This window comes from Pelophylax lessonae (assembly GCF_965119305.1).
Source record: "Pelophylax lessonae genome assembly, chromosome: 6".
In the NCBI taxonomy this organism is placed as follows: domain Eukaryota; kingdom Metazoa; phylum Chordata; class Amphibia; order Anura; family Ranidae; genus Pelophylax; species Pelophylax lessonae.
In genome coordinates, this window is record NC_138773.1 from 51,670,117 (window position 1) to 51,695,539 (window position 25,423).

At 42.9% G+C, this 25,423-nt stretch overlaps 1 protein-coding gene across 1 annotated transcript in view; it reads left to right on the forward strand.

The window, feature by feature from the left end:
- LOC309558583 (uncharacterized protein) overlaps positions 1 to 25,423 on the forward strand; it is a 533,559-nt gene that overhangs the window by 456,989 nt on the left and 51,147 nt on the right. Inside the window, exons 8-10 of the mRNA XM_082261660.1 lie at positions 13,260 to 13,361; positions 15,769 to 16,499; positions 23,657 to 23,718. Coding sequence (XP_082117786.1) covers positions 13,260 to 13,361; positions 15,769 to 16,499; positions 23,657 to 23,718 — 895 coding nt within the window. The remainder of the gene's footprint in view (positions 1 to 13,259; positions 13,362 to 15,768; positions 16,500 to 23,656; positions 23,719 to 25,423) is intronic.

The window sequence follows — 25,423 nt, forward strand, 5'->3', positions numbered from 1 at the left end:
ACTGCAGGAAGCATCCCACCACTGCCACCAATGTGACGGAATCCGGACACCGCGACTGGGTATCTCCGCCAGTAACCTGCTTTCTAAGCTCTGGAACACGGGATCTGGGAATCTGGCTATAGTTACCCCAAGAACTAGACAGTACAAGTTTTGGAGTGAACCAGAATCAAACTGTTTATTCAAAACACATGCACACAGAGATATACAATCTGACAACCCCTCCCCCTTAGCCAATTCACACAAACATACACATCCCATAATAAGCTTACTCAAGGCAAACAGGAACAATAGAACAATGGAATGCAGGTATTCAATAACAACAAACCCCCACCCCACTAGCAAGGGTCTGATTGGTGCAGAGCAGACCCGACTGGGGTTCTTGATCCCCCTGTGCCCCTAATAGACACAGGGTGACTTACACATAAGAAGGGCTGGGGAAACTGGACAAGTAGTCTCCCAACCTCCCTAAAGCAATCTGGATTCCACAAGCCCCCAACCAAAGTGACTCACGTCACATGCCCCAATATCCAGCAGGGCTTTTGTGTAGATTTCTTCAAATTGGATGGACACAACAGGAGAAGGTCCCACAAGTTGCCAGAGGTAGTTGAATTGGCCTGTATTTGTGCCTTTTTCCTGTTGGGATTTTGGTTTTTTTTTTACGTTTTGGTCAACCCCAGAGGGCTGGTATACTCCATTTCTCCTTGACCAGGCACTTAAAGTCGATAAGTGCGGATTATCCAGCTGTTCAGAAACATCAGTAGGTCCCACTGTGAAAGTGTAGGCTTCTTCTGTGGCTTACTTGCGTCTCTGCCCTTTGAGTCAATTGCTTTAGATGGACACCCAGTTGACTCCTTCACCGGCGCCCTATGAGGTTTTCTGCTGGCTTTTCAGAGCTGGCTGTCCTGCTGTAGTGGATGAATGCAGACGTGTCGGTAATGTCCCACTCTTCTGCGGTTGAGACAGACTACTTGATCCAAGGACTAAGATATTCTTGCCATGTGAAGAGGGTTATCCTGGCTGCCAGCTGTGTCATCATCTCCATCAGCTGGGCTTTCAATAGCTCTAGCTCTAGGTTATCACTAGCAACAGAAATCACCCTGACTTTAGCAGCGAATGGTTTGGTTCTCTGGTTCCCCTATTTGCTTTCTAACAGGGCTTCATCTTCTCCGTCTAAAAATTCAGGGTACCTTAAAATTCCAACATCTTTTCGGGTTTTCAATGGTGGGATCTAATGTGTGAGTCCCTCTTAGGACCTGTTGTGCCTGGACTCTGTCAACTGACCTGGGGTCCATACCCTCATCTAGGATAGGTATGTTCAAACTGATACATGAGGTCAGAGATCTTCTCTGTTCTCCCAAACATGTCTTGAAAGATACCTAGGTAGTCAGAAAGAGTACAGTCCTGCTTAGTGAGTTTCAGGTTGCGATTGGCTTCTGAAGCAGGGACCCTCAAAATCTTAGCTATTTTTTGCTTCTTCTGGGCCTCAGGAACATCCCATTCATCTAAGGCTTGCATTGCTTGCGGCAGCCATTCTTCAAAATTCTCTTCACCATCAGGCACTGGCTGCTTCCCCCAAAAGACTCCCAGTGTTTAGTATTCACACCCCATGTATGTTGGGCTATTATTCCGACACTTCACCACAAACTCTCCCGAGGCAGCAATGAATTTCAGTCTAATCATGGCTACAGATTCCGGTGAGGCTGAGGGTGCTGTCTTGGAGTGTTGATAGCAGAACAGAATAATCCCGGATGAGCCCCTACATGTAGCGTTACCCCCGGAAGAGCCTCTTGAATATGTTTGGTTCTGTACTTTGCCTCTCAACCCAAAGAACAGTCCCAGCCCCTCTAGTACACCTAGTAAACAGTGTAGATGCAAGCACAGTAATAACAGACACAAACTGATGTGAATACTTGGATAATTCAGTAGTCAAGAATGGTAAAACTCTCATTTTTAACAGTATAGCACAGAGCTACATGTAAAATAACACCGTGAAAAAACTTAAGTGGTTTTAGTGTGGCCTTTGGGCTCAGGCATAAAGGGAAGATAACTGTCAGACTTTTTCCCTAAAATCCTGAAACCACAGGCCCAGGCAGTAAACATGTGATGCAACAGGCAATAATCAATTTTAGGATTGACGTTAGAGTTCCCCCTTAGTGAGTATTACAATGAGCACTAAATCACTGCTAACTGAAGAAGAAACATGTAAGTCCTCACAATGGAGATATCCGGTATCTTCAGCTAGCCTGGTGTTAGTGCACTTGATGTCCTGCTTGGCAGGATAGGCAAAGTGTACCTGATATCCTGGCAGCCAAAAGTGATGTGAAGTATGCTGGCAATATCCTGGCAAGCAAGACGGATACTAGGACTTCTCAGTAGGGTGAAAGTGTTTACACAGGTGTAGACACAGGTAAAGCAACGTTGTCTGCCTGCAGTGTCTTTAAGGTGGGCAAGTGCCCACCAGTCCTGCATACAAGGTAACAGGCGAGATGTCCTGGCAGACAGGTTCTTCAGGTGGTCCAACCGGCTACCTTGCAACCACTGAAAAGCAGTTGCAAGGTACCCCCAGTCCCCCACTGAAAAGCGGCAGCCCCCCCACTCCTGTCTGGTCTGTCCTCTCACCGCGTGGTGTCCCTTCATCTTCCCCATCAGCCTTTTTTTGTCAGATCCCTTCCTCTTCTCCATGTGGGCTGCTGGGGTGTGTAGTCTCTGCCCCTGGGATTGCTATGGGGCCACTGGTGCTCTGGAGTACATATCCCACAATTCTTTGCCCCTGCCGCCCGGTCCCCTTATTGGTCTGAGCTGCTCCCCCTATTCAATGAGGAAGCAAGGGAGGGAGCAGAGTGGGCAGCTTAGTCTCTGTGAGCACCGCTCAGCGCACTGTAGAGTAAAGAGGAGAGGAAGTGGCAGAATTCCCCCACAGGAGCTGACAGGCTGTGTCTCCCTGTGAGAGCCCGTGTCAGGGCCTGTGTCACGGCGGCTGGCGGGAGGTGCGGGGCCCCAGGTGACAGAGCGGCACCCGCTACATTTGCTTTTGGATTTAATACCGCTTTAACACATAATGGCAGACTTATTTGTCAAACGCATCCCCGGGTCACTTCCATCTTTACCCTGTTTTTTTACCGGCTGCTTAAATGGTCAGGCTTCATTGACATCACTCCCGCGCATGCACATGGGAGTCATAGCAGCATGGCACAGTGAGGGTGCCATTAATAGTGTCATGCGCGCTTCAGATTACATTACTGCTGCCACTAGGGTATTTTCTGTTATAAAAACCCTGTCTGTCAGCGGGTTTCTAATATTTACTGTTACTACCACTTTAATAAAAGTACAGTGATACTATTCAACGAAGAAGTCTTTTTTTTTTTTTCTTTGAGCTGCTTTCCTACTACATTCCTGGAAGATACCGGCTCAGGCAGGAGCCAAGCCTCAGCACTGTGGCCAGTCGGGGAAAAGAGTAAATATTGCCGGAGAAACAAAGAAGAGAAAGTGAGACTACTCTGCTCACTGTGTACAGAGACAATCACAGGCTCACCTACCTGCTATAATAAGGATTTCTCTGTTCCTACTATAGAGAAATAGGAGTTACAGTTCTGGGATCCCCTGCATCTAGACTGTGAGTGAGACATTCTACTTCTTACAATTATTAATTCATAGGAAGATACATCTATTTTTTTTTGTAGTTTTTATTTGTTGCGTCTGCATAGGATTAAGATAAATGTTATATGCGAGGTCACTGCAATGTGCTAAATGCTTGGTTTTAGGTATATATCACGTACATTAACTTATGGGTATATGTATATATAGATATGTATAGATATATAGTATATGTGTTTATAGAGTATATATATATATACACAGTGTATATTTATATATATATTGTGACAGGAAGTTAGGTAAATCTGTGGGTGTTGTCACAGACGGGAGATACATTTCTGCCTTGTTTAGACAATTCACCAATTACTATTAGGTGTCGGCTGCGAGAGGTAGCCATAAGTTATCCAGAGGATTACTACTGATTGCTGTATCCCGAGGCTTTGTGCGTTAAGGAGAGCAGTGAGCTGAGAGACTCCTGAAGGTGAGGTGGTGTTGGACTTTTTCTGTGTGAAAAGAAAACAAATAGACTATTGGTCTTCTGCTGTATGACCAGCAGTGTCTGCCCAGCAGTAGGTTGTGACAGACACCATAGGTAGGTTCCTGTGTTGTGAAGGTAGACACCCTAAGTGGTCAGGGTTTATTTTATGTTTGTTTGATTTATGCTGTTTGGATGCTTGCACTTGTTTCCAGCAAACTGGAAGAATAAACCATAGACTGTTGTTTTCAAACACTCCTCGGCTGTCTCTCTGTGTAACGAACCCACCCAAGGGGTCACCCACACCCGCTACCGAGCTAACCCCTTACACATATGGTGGAGAGCCGCGGGCAGTTAAAGTAAACCCAAAATGGAGGTGATACTGAGACAACTGGCTATAGCAAATGCAAATCAACAGCAGACAAATGCGGATTTTCAGCGGAGCCTTGCAGCTGCTCAACAACAGGCTCACCAAGAGAGCATTGCAGCTCACCAACAGAGCATTGCAGCTCAACAACAGGCTCACCAAGAAAACATTGCAACTCACCAAGAGAGCATTGCAGCTCAACAACAGGCTCACCAAGAGACCATTGCAGCTCAACAACAGGCTCACCAAGAGAGCATTGCAGGCTTGGAACAGAGACACCAGCAGCAAATGGAGGCCATCGTGAAACAGCTTCAGAGACAGCAGACCGAGGCTGGGAGTCAGGCCAGTAACATACCGACTTTTCGGGTAAGCCACTTATTGCCAAAGATGACTGCAGATGATGACCCTGAGATGTTTCTGACCACGTTTGAAAGAACAGCGGAGAAAGAGAGTTGGCCTAAAGAACAGTGGGCTGGACTAGTGCCCCCCCTATTATCTGGAGAAGACCAAAAAGCATATTTTGATTTGGAGCTTGCAGATGCAAAAAACTATGATCGATTAAAAGAGGAAATATTGGCACGTTTTGGTGTAACCTTGGATGTCCGTGCTCAGCAGGTCCACAATTGGAGTTATCAGCTGAGGAAGCCACCTCAGTCGCAGATGTATGACCTCATCCATTTGGCTAGGAAATGGCTGCAGCCAGAAATTCTGTCCGGACCAAAAATTTTGGAGCGAGTAGTCATGGACAAATTTCTTAGGTCTCTTCCTAACACCCTGCAGAAATGGGTGAGCCATGGTGGTCCGGAAACCGCAGACAAACTAGTAGACCTGGTCGAAAGGTACCTAACAACAGAAAATTTGACCTCTTTTCAAAGAGATGCACAGACTTTTCACCCCAAGACCAGACCCTCCCCACCTATAGGTATTATCGGGACTACTGCTAATGTTTGGCGAGAGCGGCCTGGAAGACCCATCCCATAGGAGAGGACCAGAAGGTTGATTTGTTACCGTTGCCGGACATGAGGGACATGTAGCAGCGGTTTGCCCAGCGGATGATGAACCCATGCAGTGTGACTTTCTGACAGAGAGACGACAGTCCCTTTTTGCAACCACATGCACTGCAGTAAAGGGGAATGAGAAACCTTTATATAGAATGTGTTTAGATGGTAAAGATGTTGTGGTATTGTTGGATTCAGGTAGCCTGGTCACCTTAGTGAAAAATTATCTAGTGGTGGGAAAAACCTTACATCCTAGGAAAATGGCTGTAGTTTGTGTACATGGGGACACTCGAGAATATCCAGGGAATACGGTTTCCTTTGAAACCTCCCTCGGTAACTTGTGTCACCAAGTGGGTTTAGTTCCCAAACTGCCACATGATGCCATTGTGGGAAGGAATTTCCCAAAGTTCTGGGAACTCTGGGATTGCACAGATTCCCCAATAGGTGGTTCTTCTGAGCCTGAAACATCTACTCCAGAATCCTCTAACTGTGAGGATTCTCCTGAGTTTCAGTTCTTAGCAGGGGAAACACCAGTCCCTAGGGAGGAGCCTGCTACCTCAGAAGAGGAATAGCGGCCGTTAGGGTTTGATGATCTCGAGGTGCACCGAGAAAATTTTATCATTGAGCAATTGAGGGACCCCACATTGCTAAGAGCCTGGGAGAATGTAGTGAATATAGATGGGGAGTTAGTTAACCCTGACAAGAGGATTGCCCTCCCTTATTTCATTATTGAAAGGGACCTGTTATATTGAGTGTCACAGAGGATAGAGGACACCCTTGAGCAACTGGTAGTGCCTAAACTGTACCGCAAGATGGTTTTGGAACCGGCCCATTGGCACATTCTTGTGGGACATTTGGGAGCAGAAAAAACCCGGGAGAGAATCTCCCAGAGGTTTTATTGGCCTGGGATCACTAAGGAAGTGGAATTTTACTGCTCTTCCTGTCCAGTGTGTCAGATTACTGCACCCACGCCACATTTCCGCAGTTCATTGGTACCCCTGCCCATTGTCGAGGTCCCTTTTGAGAGGATCGCCATGGACTTGGTTGGCCCCTTACTGAAGTCCACTACAGGGCACCAGCACATCTTGGTAATAATGGACTATGCCACCCGTTACCCAGAAGTGATTCCTCTCTGAAATATCTCTGCTAAAACCATTGCCAAGGAGTTATTTTAGGTTTTCAGCCGTGTGGGTCTTCCTAAGGAAGTCCTAACTGACCAGGGCACCCCGTTTACGTCTAGGGTGACCAGAGAACTTTGTAAACTCCTGAAAGTGACCCAATTACGTACATCAGTATATCACCCTCAAACAGACGGGTTAGTGGAGAGGTTTAATAAAACTTTAAAACAAATGTTGAGGAAGGTGGTGGATAAAGACGGAAAGAATTTGGATTATCTGCTCCCTTATATGATGTTTGCCATAAGAGAGGTTCCCCAATCATCCACAGGGTTCTCTCCGTTTGAGCTGCTGTATGGGAGGCACCCCAGGGGGCCTACTGGACATTGCCAGGGAAACCATGGAAGGATAGAGAGTCCTTGGTTGCTGAGACTACCCGATTTTCTGCTCCATTTAACCTGGTTGTCCCTGAAGTTGGGATAGCAGAGACTGTGTCCAAAACTCAGAAACAGGAGGTTAAAGAATTTGTGCTCCGTAATAGGGAGAAGTTTTCAGACCTGCCAGGTTGGGTCTCCGGAGTTAAACATGACATTATCACCACACCAGGGGATAAGGTCAAGTTAAAGCCTTATAGAATTCCAGAAGCCCGGCGAAAGGCAATTCGCCAGGAAGTAAAATAAATGCTTGAGCTGAGGGTGATAGAAGAGTCAAATAGTGATTGGTCCAGTCCCATTGTCTTAGTGCCCAAACCAGATGGAAGTTGGCGGTTTTGTAATGACTTTCGCCGCCTGAATAAAATCACTAAGTTTGACACCTATCCTATGCCCCGCATAGATGAACTAATTGATCGCCTAGGCACTGCCCGGTACATGACAACGTTAGACCTTACCAAGGGTTGATGGAAAATTCCTCTCTCGGGGTCGGCCAGGGAAAAAACAGCATTTGTAACTCCAGACAGATCTTTCCAATATCGGAGGATGCCTTTTGGGTTACAGAATGCTCCCGCCACATTTCAACGCACCATGGATCAGACCCTTCGGCTTCATCCAGCCTATACTGCTGCATACGTCGATGACGTGGTCATCCACAGTGAGGATTGGGACTCACACTTACCAAAAGTTCAGGTTGTGTTGGATTCCATCTGGAAAGCTGGGTTTACAGCCAATCCAAAAAAATGTACCATTGGGCTAGAAGAGGCGAAGTATCTGGGGTATACCATTGGAAGAGGTCTAATCAAGCCCCAAATAAACAAAGTTGAAGCTATTCAGGATTGGCCACTTCCCACCAACAAGAAACAGGTTCGTGCATTTTTGGGGATCGCAGGTTATTATCGCCGTTTTATTCCCCGATTTGCCTCACAGGCTGCTTCCCTGTCCAATTTGACCAAAGGGAAGGAGTCTGTCATGATCAAATGGACTCCCAAAGCAGAAACAGCTTTTCAGGCTTTAAAACAGGCCTTGTGTAATCAGCCAGTTTTAAATTCACCTGATTTTTCACAGGACTTTGTGGTTCAGACAGATGCGTCAAATGTGGGTTTAGGAGCTGTACTGCCCCAGATTATCAAGGGGGAAGAACACCCTGTTATGTACCTCAGCCGAAAGTTGAAGGCCCATGAGGAGAATTATGCCACCATTGAGAAAGAGTGTTTGGCGGTGAAATGGGCTTTGGATTCTCTCCGGTACTACCTCCTGGGTAGACAGTTTGAACTGGTGACGGATCATGCCCCATTGAAGTGGATGGCACAGAACAAAGAGACCAACAGGAGAATAAATAGGTGGTTCCAATGGGGAATGCAGATGGTTTGTACCGAGTACATGCGTGCCTGGCAACCTGTGTCCCAACCCTAGGGTTGAAACAAGAGGGGGGTATGTGACAGGAAGTCAGGTAAATCTGTGCGTGTTGTCACAGACGGGAGATACATTTCTGCCTTGTTTAGACAATTCACCAATTACTATTAGGTGTAGGCTGCGAGAGGTAGCCAGAAAGGTTTAGGACGTTGAAAAAGATTTAGCTATTCAGAATGAGGCAATTAAGGCCTCTATAAGTTATCCAGAGGATGACTACTGATTGCTGAATCCTGAGGCTTTGTGCGTTTAGGAGAGCAGTGAGCTGAGAGACTTCTGAAGGTGAGGTGGTGTTGGACTTTTTCTGTGTGAAAAGAAAACAAATAGACTATTGGTCTTCTGCTGTATGACCAGCAGTGTCTGCCCAGCAGTAGGTTGGGACAGACACCATAGGTAGGTTCCTGTGTTGTGAAGGTAGACGCCCCAAGTGGCCAGGGTTTATTTTATGTTTGTTTGATTTATGCTGTTTGGATGCTTGCACTTGTTTCCAGCAAATTGGAAGAATAAACCATAGACTGCTGTTTTCAACCACTCTTCAGCTGTCTCTCTGTGTGTTATATATAAGTGTGTGTGTGTGTATATAAGTGTGTGTGTATAGATAGATAGATAGATAGATAGATAGATAGATAGATAGATAGATAGATAGATAGATAGATAGATAGATAGATAGATAGATAGATAGATAGATAGATAGATAGATAGATAGATAGATAGACACTATATTGTCAAAAGTATTGGGACGCCTGCCTTTACACGCACATGAACTTTAATGGCATCCCAGTCTGCAGGGTTTAATATTGAGTTGGCCCACCCTTTGCACTTATAACAGCTTCAACTCTTCTGGGAAGGCTGTTCACAAAGTTTAGGAGTGTGTCTATGGGAATCTTTGACCATTCTCCCAGATGCACATTTTTGAGGTCTGCCACTGATGTTGGATGAGAAAGTCTGGCTCGGATTCTCCCCTTTGTGCTTTATTTTGTGCACTGGTGCGCAGTCATGTTGGAACAGGAACAGGTCATCCCCAAACTGTTCCAACAAAGTTGGGAGAATGAATTTGTCCAAAATGTCTTGGTATGCTGACGCCTTAAGAGTTCCCTTCACTGGAACTAAGGGGTCAACCCCAACCCAGGAAAAACAACCCCACACCATAATCTCCCCTCCACCAAATAATTTGGACCACTGCACAAAGCAAGGTCCATAAAGACATGGATAAGCGAGTTTGGGGTGGAGGAACTTTACTGGCCTCAACCCGATAGAATACCTTTGGGATGAATTAGAGCAGAGACTGTGAGCCAGGCCTTCTCATCCAACATTAGTGCCTGACCTCACAAATGCGCTTCTGGAAGAATGATCAAACATTCCCATAGAAACACTCCTAAACTTTGTGGACAGCCTTGACAGAAGAGTTGAAGCTGTTATAGCTGCAAAGGGTGGGCCAACTCAATATTGAACCCTATTGACTAAGACTGGGATGTCATTAAAGTTCATGTGCGTGTAAAGGCAGGCGGCCCAATACTTTTGACAATATCGTTTATGTGTATATACACTTGTATATGTGAATGCATTTTTATTATTAAGAGGACAGTTGCTACATCTTGGAGTAGGGTAATTGAAATAGCAGTTTATTATTATATCAGGGTTCTGTTCCTGCAATGGATAGAGGAAGATTTCTGCAATCTTCCAATGAAATGTAAAGTACAATGGTATATTGTATTGTATATATGGTATACATAACCCCAAACTGTCACTGATTTGTAAATTTGTAATTAGTCCCCCTGTCCCTCTTTCCTCCTCATTTGTCCCTTATTTTGGTCTGATCTATAGTGAGGGAAAAAGTATTTGATCCCCTGCTGATTTTGTACGTTTGTCCACTGACAAAGCAATGATCAGTCTATAATTTTAATAGTAGGTTTATTTGAACAGTGAGAACAGAATACCAACAAAAATATCCAGAAAAACACATTTCAAAAATGTATTAATTGATTTGTATTTTAATGAGTGAAATAAGTATTTGAACCCCTATTAATCAGCAAGATTTCTGGCTCCCAGGTGTCTTCTATACAGGTACTGAGCTGAGATTAGGAGCACTCTCTTAAAGATATAAAAGACACCTGTCCACAAAAGCAATCAATCAGATTCCAATCTCTCCACCATGGCTAAGACCACTCGGCAAGTGGTTGTAACCACAGCAGAACGTTGTTCTCTCTGGAATGACCACCGAGCTCCTGTGTTCCTCCTATTTAGGATCACAGGTCTCTGTGTTGATTCCACAAGTCCATCCCCCTCACAGTTAGAAAGTACCCCCTAGGCTCACATTTATCCCTTGGATCGCCCCTGGGTTAACCCCATCCCTGCCAGTGTCATTATTACAGTAACAGTGCATATTTTTAGCACCGATTTCTGTAGTACTGTCATTAGTCCCCCCAAAAATGTCAGTTAGGGGTCTGATCTTTTGCCGCAATATCACAGTCTCGCTAAAAATCACTGATCGCCGCCATTACGCTTAGGCTGAAAATACGCTCATTGGGATTTTTTTACCAAAAATATGTAGCAGAATACATATTGGCCTAAAATAATGAAAACATTTTATTTATTTTTTTTTTTTTTCTTGTGAATGTTATATAGCAGAAAGTAAAAAATATAGTTTTTTTTTCCAGAATTGTCGCTCTTTTCTGTGTTTATAGCACAAAAAATAAAAAAATCGCACAGGCGATCAAATACCACCAAAAGAAAGCTCTATTTGTGGGGAAAAAAAAGACATCAATTTTATTTGGGTACATCGTCGCCCGACCATGCAATTATCCGTTAACGCAGTGCCGAATTGAAAAATGGCCTGGTCAATAAGGGGGGAAATCTTCAGGTCCAGAAGTGGGTAATTCTCCTTTAAGGGGGTGTGTCCTATGCCTACATACTTTTGCTAATAGTTGTCCCTCATTCCCATCTTAGAAAGTTGGGATGTATGGGTATATTGTATAAGGTATATTATATATGAAACAAGGGAGGGGTATATTGTTGGATATGTCAGTTTAACCAGGAGACCTCCAATCCTAATAAACAACTAATAAAATTATTGTATTAGAGGAGCCAGGTTTGGACCCTAAGGGTGACAAAGCATTGGTTCCCCTAAATAAAAAGAAGTGGATTGTTGAGGAGAGCTCCTGATGGGTGAGCACAAATTCAAATAATAAACAACATATTGAAAATGGTATATAAGTTTATTAAAGAGATAAAAAAGAGGGTTATTAAAAGAGAATAATTCTCACAATACAGTGTACAAAATATCCATGTAGTATAACCATAGTAGTCTCAGCCAGGAGGGACGGGGCTGACGCGTTTCGCCCAGAGGCTTTTTCAAAGACCACGTAGTATCCCAGGCGGACTATTACAAGGAGAAAGGTACATCATTAGATACAGATTTACATAACATTTATTAAATAACATTTTGGTGTCTTTCATGAATAACTTATTACATTCATATTTATACACAATACTATGAAAAGTTACATTGCGCTCACCAAATTGCAAACAATGATGGGTGATGGTTTGCAACAGCCATGAAGTCCGGTCACTGACCATGTATGTCACACCACAGGCGACCAAAAAGGGGAGCCGGGTAGAGGGGGCTCATAGCCCACGGAACTGACGAGGGCTAGACCCAAAGAGGGGGTGTCAAGTCTGATATCCTCAAAAAGGTCACCAAAAACTCACGGATAAACAGAGCATAGGGGTATCCAGCACATCGCCCCAAAATATATAAAAAAAATGTATAAGGTATATTGTAAATCACTGCTCAAACTGTTGAAGATATATACAGTAAATCCTGAATAATAATAATATTATTGTTATTATTAATAATTTTAATAATAATAATAATAGTAATAAGGCTGTATTGGATTGTGAAGAGGTTTACTGAATAATCTCCCTTGTATTGTATACAGCTTTAATTATTTGGCAATAAAGCAAATATTTTAGGTAATTTCTCATAAATAACCTTTGTTATTAAGCCCTGGTTCACATATTTGCATGAGCATTGCACGTGCACATCATGGGTAGAGCAGCCCATTCATTTCAATGGGCTGCCCTATCTGTGAGAAACACGAGGAAAAAAGATCCTACCCCTTTTTTTAAATCATGCTGGAACAAATTGCCTGGTGCTGCAGTGCCATGTGGTTTGGCGTGCATAACAACCTGTATCAGTTGCCGATACGCAGGGGAGGACTGGGAAGGGGGGCATGGTGGCAATCGCCCCCCGGGCCACTCTGATGCCAGGTAAAAAGGCCGCACTCAGGACTGGATTAATGTAGGGGCCTGACACTGTATACAGCTGCTGGTTGCCGCTACACAATATTATATTTGCAGAGCTGCAGCAGAGCGATATGAGTGTGCAGAGTACGCTCCTGCACCTGGCTGGCACAATACTAACATAGTCACTTCCCTGTCAGGCAGAGTGATCTCCACCCTACAGGAGCTTCCTAGGCCCAGCCTGGCGTAATGTCATGTATTTTTGTTAAGCCTCCTTTGTTGCTATTAACATTAAATTATGTTACCACATTGCATCATGTTTGTCTTGCATTATAACATCAATATCCATTATAAAACCAGGTGGGAATGGATGGTGAGCTGAATAGATGGTTCAATGGGCCACTTGACTATACTTAACCCCCAGGCCTAAGGCTGCCAGCCCTCCCCTGCCGATGCATAGGGGTGCCATCAAGAATTAATAGCGCATCTGAGAGTCTGGTAAAGCACAGCCTGTTTCTGTGGGGGTCAGGATAAGTGCGTGTGTTCCTGGCCTGCGTTAATGTAAACCTAGTCTAAATTCACTGGTCTTTGAAATAAGCCTAAAAATATCTATTTCTCTATCAGGTTGCCTCACCACATAGCAGAATGTTCAAGAGAAACTTTACACTGCGTATTTTAGTCTTTTCTTTCGCCCTGGGCTTCCTTTGGCGCTGGACAGCAATACAGGTAAAAAAAAAAAGTTATCGTCACTCCTGGTCAGCTCACCTATGGATTGCTGGTCTTTGAAGGATTACATCATATCTGCAAGAAAATGTGAATGCCAGAAAAGTAGAGATTCTGCCAAAATGGACAGCGATATATTATATAGAAGGTTTTGAAGCAGGTAACACATAAATCCACCGGTAAATTGGTAACAAACCCAAAAGCAAAAATTTAAAAAGTTGGAGTTTTCCAATCTTAAAGTTGTTCCAAAGCTTAAAATTTTTTACCTTAATGCATTCATTGCATTAAGGTAATAAATGTTTAGGCATCAGCATCTCCTCCCCCCCCCCCCTTTTATTTAATTAAAGAGGTTGTAAACTCAAAAAAAAAAAATGAAAAAGAAAACCCTGAAAGACAAAGGCATAATGAGCTAGGATGCATCACATACTAGCTCATTATGAAATACTTACCTCAGAACGAAGCCCCCGCAGTGCCATCCGCTCACCACTGACACGGCTGACATGTTCGACCGTCTTAATTCCTGGTTCGCATCCTCCGCCCATCTGATTGGCCCGAGGCGGATGACATCTCTCCCGCACTTGCGGGAAAGACCAGCTGTTCGCTGCACAGGGCTCTGAAGGTTTGGCACGAGTGGCCGTTCCTTCAGAGTGCATGCGCCGATGACGTCATCGGCTGCATGAAAAGTAAATATCTCCTAAACGGTGCAAGTTTAGGAGATATTTACAGGACCTATAGGTAAGCCTTATTTTAGGCTTACCTATAGGTACAAGTTATAAGAGCGGATTTTCCAACCACTTTAAGCCTTCATTCGATCCAGCGCTGTGCACATCGGCAGCTCTTCTCTCCCCTCACTTACAGGTCTCGCTGGCTTTGCTGGGGCATGGGGAGCCATTGGCTGTCAATCAAAGCCAGTGACGAGGGAGCAGGGGGCGGGGCTGAGTTCCGCTGTCTGTGTCAATGGACGCAATGGCAGTGCTCGAGAGTGAGCACGCATGGGTGCCCCCATGGGAAGTGGCTTCCCATGGGGGCACTGGAAAAGGTGGAGGAGCCAGGAGTGCCTGGTGATCCAGCCAGTTATACATGCAGCAAAGGAAGTTTTGCATTCATTCAGGGAATATAAAGTTGAAAATTAATGGCAGCACAGATCTCCTTTATATCTAACTAGAAGATAAATCACATGAACATTTTAACCACTTTACCTCCGCTCACATGGAGGCTACTGCGGCACTTTGCCACGATCCCGTCCAGCGACGTAGACCTACGTTGCTGGACTCCTCCCCCTGTAGGCGGCGCTCGCGCGCCGCCGGAGGCGCGCTCCCGCTGTTTTCATTCACAGCGGGAGTCGGGCCAGGGGAGGAGCAGCGGCGATCGCCGCTGCTCTTACCCAATCGTCGGGGATCGAGTCTGGAGATCCGCCCGCTGTGTGTAAACACAGCGGGCGGATCTCCATAGTGACAGGGAGTGACAGATCGGAGTGTTCAGCATAGCTGGACATCCGATCTGTCCCTGTCTCACAAAGTCACCTCCCCCCCCCCCACACGTCAGTAAGCACCAGGCATACATTAACCCCTCCCTCTCCAATAAAATTAACCCCTTCACTGCCAGTGTCATTTTTACAGTAACAGTGCATATATATAGCACTGATTACTGCAGTAATGTCACTGGTACCCCCAAAAGTGTCAAAAATGTCAGTCAAGGGTCCGATCTGTCCGCCGCAATGTCGCAGTCCCCCAAAAAAAATCGCAGATTGCCGCCATTACACGTTAAAAAAAAAACACCAAAAATTACAGAAATCTTTCCCGTAGTTAGTAAACGCAATAACTTTTGCACAAACCAATCAAAATACGCTTATCGTGATTTTTTTTACCAAACATAGGTAGCAGAAAACAAATTGGCCAAAAATTCTAAAAAAAATTGATTTTTACATTTTTTTGGGGGGGAATTTCATATAAAAAAATGTGAAAAATATTGCTATTTTTTCAAAATAAACGCTCTTTTTTTGTTTATAGCGCAAAAAGTAAAAATCGCACAGGTGATCAAATACCACCAAAAGAAAGCTCTGTTTGTGGGAAAAAAAGGACATAAATTTCGTTTGGGTACGGCATCGCACGACCGCGCAATTGTCAGTTAAAGTCGCACAGCGCCGAATCGCAAAAAGTGGCCTGGACGGAAGACAGCAAAATCCTCCGGTGGTAAAGTGGTTAAAACATAAAAATCTATCTTGGTAGCTATCAGTGTTGCAGGTGTTTCTCTAGACCTGTAAAGCTACGTCAAGTTTTACTTGTAGTAGAAAACCCCTTTAACTGCCCTTTATTTGCAAGAAACACCAACTACACCTCTTTCAAATACGTTGTTGTACGGTATTTAAACATTGGGACGAAAAAAAATATTTTTTATATTTTCTTTACAGCACTCACTCAGCGTTATTGTGGGAAATTGTTTGGGGCATACCAAGCAAGATATGGTTCCAGATGAGGAGAAGGTTCTAGAGCCTCCACTAAAAGCAAGTCAACTGCAAACTCAAATTGATGGCATCTTTACCAAAATCCAAAGCCTTATTCCCATCGTGACATTCACTTATTTGAACAAAACCACCAGTGCGCAAAACAGCAAAGTGTTTTTAGCAAATCCCAGAGAACGATACTGCGTTGGGGAAGACTTTGTCATACAAGTAGACATGTATGATTATTTGAACAACAGAAAAACTTATGGAGGAGATTTTATAAGACCCAGGCTTTTTTCTCTAGAGCCCAGAGCTTCTGTATCAGGAAAGGTGGAAGACATGAACAATGGGTCTTACCATGTCCACTTTCCTTTATACTGGGCAGGCCAAATCAAAGTCTCCATTTTGTTATGGCACCCCAGTGAAGGGATTGCTGCCCTCTGGAGGTCAAGACATTCAAGTTTGGGGGTTCTCGGCTTCCAGGGGAGATATGTCTACCTAGGTCAGCAGGCCATCTCTCCCTGTGGTTTTCAACTGAATTCAGCCAAAGAGCTTTGTGAGTATAAAGACAAACTCTATGAAGAGATCTTCTACTGCCAAAAACCTCCTAACTTTCCTTGTGACTGTTTAAGAGACATGAGAGCTGTGGACCTCCATGCATCATATTTGAAGCCTGAAGAGAAACCAATGTTTGAAAGGTATAATATTTAAGCAAAAAGGTAAATGCTAAACAAAAATATGTGGGGTTTATTTAATATTTATTGATGATGTAATACTATCCAAAGAAATCTGAACATTATTGTGTAGATATTTCCAGACAGAGAAGATAATTTTCAACCAAGAAAAAGATCCAGTTTATGCATGATAAATCCCCATAGGAATTGTTTATAGTTTTGTGTACAATGGTACCGTGCCATGAAAAAGTATTCATACCCCTTGAAATTTTCCACATTTTGTCATGTTACAGCCAAAAACATAAATGGGTTTTATTGGGATTTTATGTGATAGACCAACACAAAGTGGCACATAATTGTGAAGTGGAAAGAAAATGATCAATGGTTTTCAAATTTTTTTACAAATAAATATGTGAAAACTGTGGCGTGCATTTGTATTCAGCCCCCTTTACTCTGATACCCCTAACTAAATCTTAGGTAGAACCAATTGCCTATACAGTAGAAGTCACCTAATTAGTAAATAGAGTCCACCTGTGTGTAGTTTAATCTCAGTATAAATACAGTTGCTCTGTGAAGACCTCAGAGGTTTGTTAGAGAACCTAAAGCCCCGTACACACGTACCGATTGTCGGCCGTAAATATTCGGCCGACGACCGATCGTCCGATTGTAGGCTTGTTAGTATGATGCTTCCGACAGCCGACAGCGCATTTTCGGCCGAACAGAATCTGTTGTGCAGGCATTAAAATTTTTGTATGCCAACACCAGAACGGCCAATTGTTCGCCAGTCAGTACAGAATTCGGCCGACAAACAGCCGATTAGCAAGACTGGGCATGCTCAGAAAAGAAAAAACACACGGAAAGTTAACCATCACATGACATCGCTTCTGCAGTCGGCTGTTGTTGGCCGACAAAATTAATGTGCAGTCTTTTGCAGTTTTCAGCCGACACGACAGCCCTGGACAAAAGACGGCCGATCGTTCGGCCGACGATCAGTACGTGTGTACGGGGCTTTAGTGAACAAACATTATCATGAAGGCCAAGGAACACACAGACAGGTCAAGGATAAAGTTGTGGATACATTTAAAGCAGGATAAAAATATAAATATATATACTGTATATATATATCCCAAGCTTTGAACATCTCACGGAGCATTGTGCAATCCATCATCCAGAAATGGAAAGATATGGTGCAACTGCAAACCTACCAAGACACCTAAACAGACAGTCAAGGAGAGTAGTAATCAGAGAAGCATCCAAGAGGCCCATGATAACTCTGAAGGAGCTGCATAGATCTAAAGCTCAGGTGGAAGAATCTGTCCACAGGACAACTATAAGTTCTGCACTCCACAAATCTGTCCTTTATGGGAGAGTGGCAAGGAGAAAGCCATTGTTGAAAGAAAGCCATAAGAAGTACCGTTTGCAGTTTGCAAGAAGCCTTGTGAGGGACACAGCAAACAGGTAGAAGAAGAAGGTGCTCTGGTCAGATGAGACCAAAATTGAACTTTATCGCCTATAAGCAAAACGCGATATGTGTGGCGGAAAACCAACACTACACATCACCCTGAACACACCATCCCCACCGAGAAACATGGTGGTGGCAGCGTCAGGTTGTGGGGATGCTTTTCTTCAGCAGGGACAGGGAAGCTGGTCAGAGTTGATGGGAAGATGGATGAAGCCAAATACAGGGCAATCATAGAAGAAAACCTGTTAAAGTCTGCAAAAGACGTGAGACTGGGGTGGAGGTTCCCCTTCCAGCAGGACAATGATCCTAAACATACAGCCAGAGCTACAATGGAATTTTTTAGATCAAAGCATATTCATGTGTTAGAATGGCCCAGTCAAAGTCCAGACCTAAATCCATTTGAGAATCTGTGGCAAGACTTGAAAATTGCTGTTCACAGATGCTCTCCATCCAATCTGACAGAGCTTGAGCTATTTTGTAAAGAAGAATGGGCAAAATTTTCACTCTCTATAGGCGCAAAGCTGGTAGAGACATCCCCAAAAAGACTTGCAGCTGTATTTGCAGCAAACGGTTGTTCTACAAAGTATTGACTCAGGGGGTGAATACAAATGCACCCCACACTGTTCACATACGTATTTATTTGTAAAAATAAATATTTTTACATACAAATTATTTTCTTTCCACCTCACAATTATGTGCCACTTTGTGTTAGTCTATCACATAAAATCCCAATAAAATACATTTATGTTTTTGGTTGTAACATGACGAAATGTGGGAAAAAGTTTTCAAGGCCCTGTATATACAGTGCATAAAATTAGTTTTGAACACATCATTATTTATCTAGGTTAATATATTTCTGAGACTGGGTTCACACTTTATTTGAATCCAGCTCACAGCAGGGGTCTGGTGCTTCCCTGTTCTCCATTTCAGGGAGGAATCAGGCCTGAATTTTTGCCTGAATTCAGACCTGAAATGGAGCAAAAGACACACAAGACCCCTGTGCAATTCGCTCCGCAGCCACCCCGGATATGTGTAAATAGGCTCCATTGAGAGCAGGTCACAGGCTCCGGTCAAGCAGTTTCCCCGCAACCAATTAGCATAAGTGTAAACCCAGCCTAAAGGTTCTATTGACATGAAATTTTAACCACATGTCGATAACAACCCATGCAATCCATGCATACAAAGAAGCCAAAACAAAAAAGTTCAGAAATTATTTTATGTGTAATAAAATTGAAGGACACAGGGAAAAAGTATTGAACACCCTAACTGAAATGTATTTAATACTTGGTACAAAATCCTTTGTTGGTAATGATAGCTTCAAGACGCCTCCTGTATGGAGAAACTGGTGGCATGCATTGATCGGGTGTGATTGTGGCCCATTCTTCCACACAAACAGTCTTCAAATCGTGAAGATTCTGTGGGCATCTTCTGTGAACTCTGATCTTTAGTTCTTTCAAGAGATTTTCTATTGGATTCAAGTCAGGTGATTGGCTAGGCCATTCTAGCAGCTTTTTTTCTTTCTTTGAAACCAATTGAGAGTTTCCTTGGCTTTGTGTTTGGGATCATTGTCTTGCTGAAATGTCCACCCTCGTTTCATCTTTTCATCCTGGTACATGGCAGCAGAGTTTTATCAAGAATGTCTTTGGTACATTTTTCCAATTATCCTTCCTTCAATAATATGAAGTTTGCCTGTACGGTACGCTAAAAAACAGCCCCACCCCTTTATGTTCCCACTTCCAAAGTTTTGTTTGGTTGTTATTATGATGTTTTTGGGGTGATGTGCCATTTGCCCTCTAAACATGGTGTGTATTATGGCATCCAAAGTGTAAAATTTTACCAGTCTAATTTTACCAGATTTTATTCTCCCAGTATTTCACAGGCTTGTTTAAATGTTGTGCAGCAAACTTTAAACAAGCTTTAACATACTTTTTCTTCAGCAGTGGATTCTTGCGTGGTGAGCGGCCATACAGGCCATGGCAGTTGAGTGCATTACTTATTGTTTTCTTTGATACAATTGTTCCTGCTAATTCCAGGTCTTTCTGAAGCTCTCCCCAAGTGATCCTTGGCTCTTGGACAACTCTTTCGATAATTCTTTTCACTAATGTCAGAGAAGTCTGGTCCATATGGTAATTGGAACTTCCCACCATTAGATGGCGCCAAGCTGGATATTTAAACCGACTCTCTGCATTGATTCATTGCTGTTTGGTCTGCAGCTTCTGTGTACTGTTCCTGACTCCGTGTGACCTCTGATCTTGATCCGGCTTATCTCTAACTTCTGCTTGTCTGCTTCCTACCCTGACCTTGGCTTGTCTTCTGGCTGCTTTCCTGGTACTGACCCAGCTTGTGACCCGATTACTCTGCTGCCTATCTTCTATGTCCTTCCTGCCCGACCATTACCTACCCGGTTGTTTGACCCTGCACCCTGCTCATCCGGCCTGCTACAACTCCAGCCCAGCAAGCTTGCTCCCAGCTGCCTCATACCAGCCCGCTCTCTGCAGCCACTCTACTATTGGACTGATTACAGGCACTCCTACGTCACCGTGCTCCTGTGGCCGCTGTCTCACTTTTAGAGGCCCATGAGCCGGAGTTGTACTAGAGGCCCTCCTCTACACGTCAGGCTCACCTACCATGTACGTGACAACTCCTCTGTTGGAAATTTTGTGAAGAGCACCTAGTCGTGGCCAGTTTATGGTGAAATTGTTCTTTCCACTTCCAGATTATAGCCCCAACAGTGCTCACTGGAACATTTATAAGTTTAGAAATCCTTCTGTAACCAATGCCATCAGCATTGATGGCATTGGTTACAGAAATAGCTCTTTGCTTTTACCCATCATGTTTCTTGTGTGACACCTTGGCAATGAGACACCTTTTTATAGGCCATCAGTTGGGACTGAACCAGCTGATAATAATTTGCACTGATTAGGGGCAGGATTGCTTTCTGATTACTGATAGATTTTAGCTGGTATCTTGACATTCTATGTCTTTTGCACCTTCCTTTCTTCATGTGTTCAATACTGTTTACCTGTGTCATTACATTTTATTACACATAAGCTTATTTCTCAACTTTTTTTGGTTTATTTGTATGTATTGACTGCATATGTTGTTACTGACATGTTGTAAAAATTTCATGTCAATAGCACCTTAAGGAATATATTTACCTAGAAAAATTGTGACATGTTCAATACTTATTTTACCCGCTGTATACACTGCATATATACCATTTAAATACATATATACTGTATATATATGTAGTGCTACCCCCCGCAGGAGCCGCTAGAATATTTTGGGTTCTCTATTCGTCACTGAGCCCTGGGCAGAGCACCACCCCTGCTGACACCACCAAAGTACCTTGGCCAGGTAGTTACCTGGCTGTCACACAAAGAAAAAATATGCAAACACTGGTAAAATAAAAGTTTAGCTTGTATTATGATCAAAGAATAGTATGGCAGGCAAAGAAACCAGCTAACTGAAACTATCAATAAACAGGGTAGTACAGCAAAGGGGCAATGAAACACAGTACAATACCACTTAAAGACACGCCCCCCTGTCCTGCAGTACTGAAGATCCAAACCATAGCTCTCAGACTGAGAGATTTTCCCCAAGTGAGCAAAGAGGGGGTAATAAAAACAAAAGGCTAGCTCACCTGTAGACCTTCAATAGGAGAGGCTGTTTAAGCTTTAGGAAGTTTGACAGAGCTACCTCCCTCAACTATACTATAAGTATATGGTGGCTTCTTCTGCCGGCTTAGTTGGGGCCCATATGTTGGTGTGCAAGGATGCAGTCTCTTGCAAACAAACTCAAATGGGTGTACATTTGGACTGAGATCTCGAAGCGTTTTGTGGAACAGAGCCCACTTCCTCAGGAGACAGACAAATTTTGTGTATCTGTGGAGAGACAAGGTCAGAAAAAGAAGACCAAAATATATATAATAGACTTACATATGTATATATATAAAACCACTGTGGAAAGTGATTTGTATTTTTTAGGAAAATTGTTATCAACCTAATTTGGCACAACTCATTTAAGTCCCATGGGCAATATTTTTTTAGGTCTTACATGTTTTAAGGGACTGAGCTCTGCCAATGTTTTAGTACCTGTGGCCTTCTTTTTCCTGTATATTTGGCTTGGCATACACTTTAACCACTTTAAGACCGGAAGAATTTGCCCCCTTAATGACCAGGCCACTTTTTTCAACTTGGCACTGCGTAACTTTAACTGACAATTGGGCGGTTGTGCGACGCTGTACCCAAATTAAATTTACGTCCTTTTTTCCCCACAAATAGAGATTTCTTTTGGTGGTATTTGATTACCTCTGCGATTTTTCTTTTTTTCGCTATAAACAAAGAGCGACAATTCTGAAAAAAAAATCTATATTTTTCACTTTCTGATATATAACATTCCCCAAAAAAAAATTAAAATTTAATTTTTTTAACATTTTAGGCCAATTTGTTTTCTGCTACATATTTTTGGTAAAAAGAAAATCGCAATAAGCGTATTTCGATTGGTTTGCGCAAAAGTTATTGCATTTACTAACTACGGGAAAGATTTATGTCATTTTTATTGTTTTTCTTTTTTTACTAGTAATGGCGGCGATCTGCGATTTTTTGCGGGACTGTGACATTGCGGCGGACAGATCAGACCCCTGACTGACATTTTTTAAACTTTTGGGGGGACCAGTGACATTACTACAGTAATCAGTGCTAAAGATATGCACTGTTACTGTAATAATGAAACTGGAAGGGAAGGGGTTAACACTGTGGCTGATCAAGGGGTTAATTGTGAGCCTAGGGGAGTGATTCTAACTGTGAGGGGCGTGGCTTGTGAAATGACCATAGAGACCTGTGTTCCTATATAGAAGGATCACAGGCGCTCTGTGATGATTCCAGGGAGAAGAACGGTCAGCTGTGTTTACACCAGAATTACCAGATGAATGTAAAGCCTAAAAAAGGGAAAGAAATGAAGCCATCTAAGAATTGGTAAGCTGCAATATAATAAATGTTTTCTTTTGGATTTATTACTGCTTTAATATTAACAACAAACAATTTTCTGTAGCAAGAGATTCAGCTGTACATAACCCAAGGAGCTTGCTATTTATGAACCTTGCCCAGTCCTGACGCACATCTAAAGTTTTAATAAAATAAAAATACTAATCTCTCTCTTCTTGAGCATAGGTCGTTTGTAGAAAAGATACAAGTAGGTTACATATGAACAGATAACAATATCTTTGACCTCTATATCTGTTCATTCGTAAATACTTTTTCTACCATAAATCTACGGTCAAGGAAGAAGAGTGGAGCAGTTTCGTTTAATTGGAGCTTCAGATCTTTTACATTGTTCTAGAACAGACATTCTGTTTTGACATTTCTGTGAAAACCTAGGGTTCCTCCAAAGTTTGCTGGGGTTCCTTGGACTGTGGCTGATTGACTTCCTATTTGGTGGTGACGGCATAATTCCAGAGCCAACGCCACTTGACAAAGGCAGCTGACCACCACTGTAAGGGTTGAATTCTTTCTACTGACCACCAGTGTAAGGGGCATTTTTCTGATTGACCTCTGACAAACTAGTTTTAGTAAGAGTTACCTAAGACCTGAAAACTATTTTAGGGGTTTCTCTGAAGTAAAATGATTGGAAAGGCTGTTCCAAAAGCTAAACACAATTTTTTTAGATAGTTTGCTGACTACGCATTTAAAAGCAACTTAAAATAAACTATTTCTTGTAGGTCAAGAGTGGGTATCGAAATTGCCAAAAATGTAGAAACCATAATAGTTACAAATTGTGATGGTAAGTATATCCATAAATTGTAAAGTGTTGGCACTGATTATTGTTAACATTTTATTAGTATCCTAATTTTTTTCCAAACTTTTATAACAAAAGTCTAATAATAATAGTTTTAAAGATTTTAATCATTTTAACTACTTCAATACAGGGCACTTTCACCCCCTTCCTGCCCAGACCAATTTTCAGCTTTTAGTACTGTCACAATTGCTTAGACATGCTATACCCTGTACCCAAACAACTTTTTATAATTTTTTTTCACCCAAATAGTTTTCTTTTGGTGGTATTTGATCACCACTGGGTTTTAGAATTTTTGTGATATAAGCAAAAAAAGAGTGAAAATTTGGAAGAAAAAAAAAAACACTTTTTTTGTTTCTATTATAAAATTTTAATTCATATGGACCAAAATCTATACTGCTATATATGTTTGGTAAAAAATAATGAAAAATTAGTGGATAATATTTAGTCTGCATGAAAGATATAGAGTCTACAAGCTATGGTACCACTCATTGAGAAATGATCACACCTAATCACACCTGATGTAGCGATGGCCTATCTCATTTCTTGAGGCCCTGAAATGTCAGGGCAGTACAAATACCCCCCAGATGACCCCCTTTTTTGGAAAGTAGACAGTCCAAGGTATTCAGTAAGAGGCATGGTGAGTTTTTTTAAATTGTAGGTTTTTTTTCCACAATTCTAGGGGAATTTTTTTTACAAAAAATTGTCATATTAGCAAGTTATTTCTTACACACAGCATAGGGATACTTGGAATTACACCCCAAAACACATTTTGCAACTCCTCCTAAGTATGGCAATACCACATGTGTGAGACTATTTCACGGTCTGGCCACATAGAGAGGCCCAACATCCAAGTAGCAACTCCAGGCATTCTAGGGTCATAAATTACACATCTAATTATCTGACTACCTATTACATTTTTAAAGACCCTGGAGCACCAGGACAATAGAAGCTCCCACAAAATGACCCCATTTTGGAAAGCAAACACCCCAACATATTTTCTATGAGGCATTGTGAGTCTTTTGAACATATCATTTTTTTCCACAAGCTTTTGGAAAATGTGGAAAGAAAATGAAAACATATTTTTTTACAGAAAGTTGTCACTTCATATGATATTTCTAACACAAAGCATGTACATAGCAAAGATGACACCCCAAAATACCTTTTGCTACTCCTCCTGAGTATAGCGATACCATATGTGTGAGACTTTTATACGCCCAGGCAGGGGCGTATGTGAAATCAGTGGGCCCGTGAGCAAGTTAAAAAGCGGTCTCTAGGCAAACAAAAGCTGCGTAGTACGCGTGCCATGGCAACATGTGGCCATGGCTTAAATTGCGCTAAATATTGGGCGGGGCTTAAAGGGGTGTGGTTTAACAGAGTCTGACATGCATGTACAGGAGAGGAGTGCAGAGTGTATGGAGGTGAGTAGTATGTGCAGAAGAGGAGTGCAGACAGTATGGAAGTGGGTAGTATATACAGGAGAGTAGTTCGGAGTGTGGAGGTGGGAAGTATGTGCAGGAGAGGAGTGTGGAGTGTATGGAGGTGGGTAGTACAGTATGTGCAAGGGAGGAGTGCAGAGTGTGCAGGTGGATAATATGTGCAGGAGAGGAGTGTATGGAGGTGGGTAGTATGTGCAGGAGAGGCATGGCGGAGTGTATGGAAGTGGGTAGTATAAGCAGGTGAGGAGTGCAGA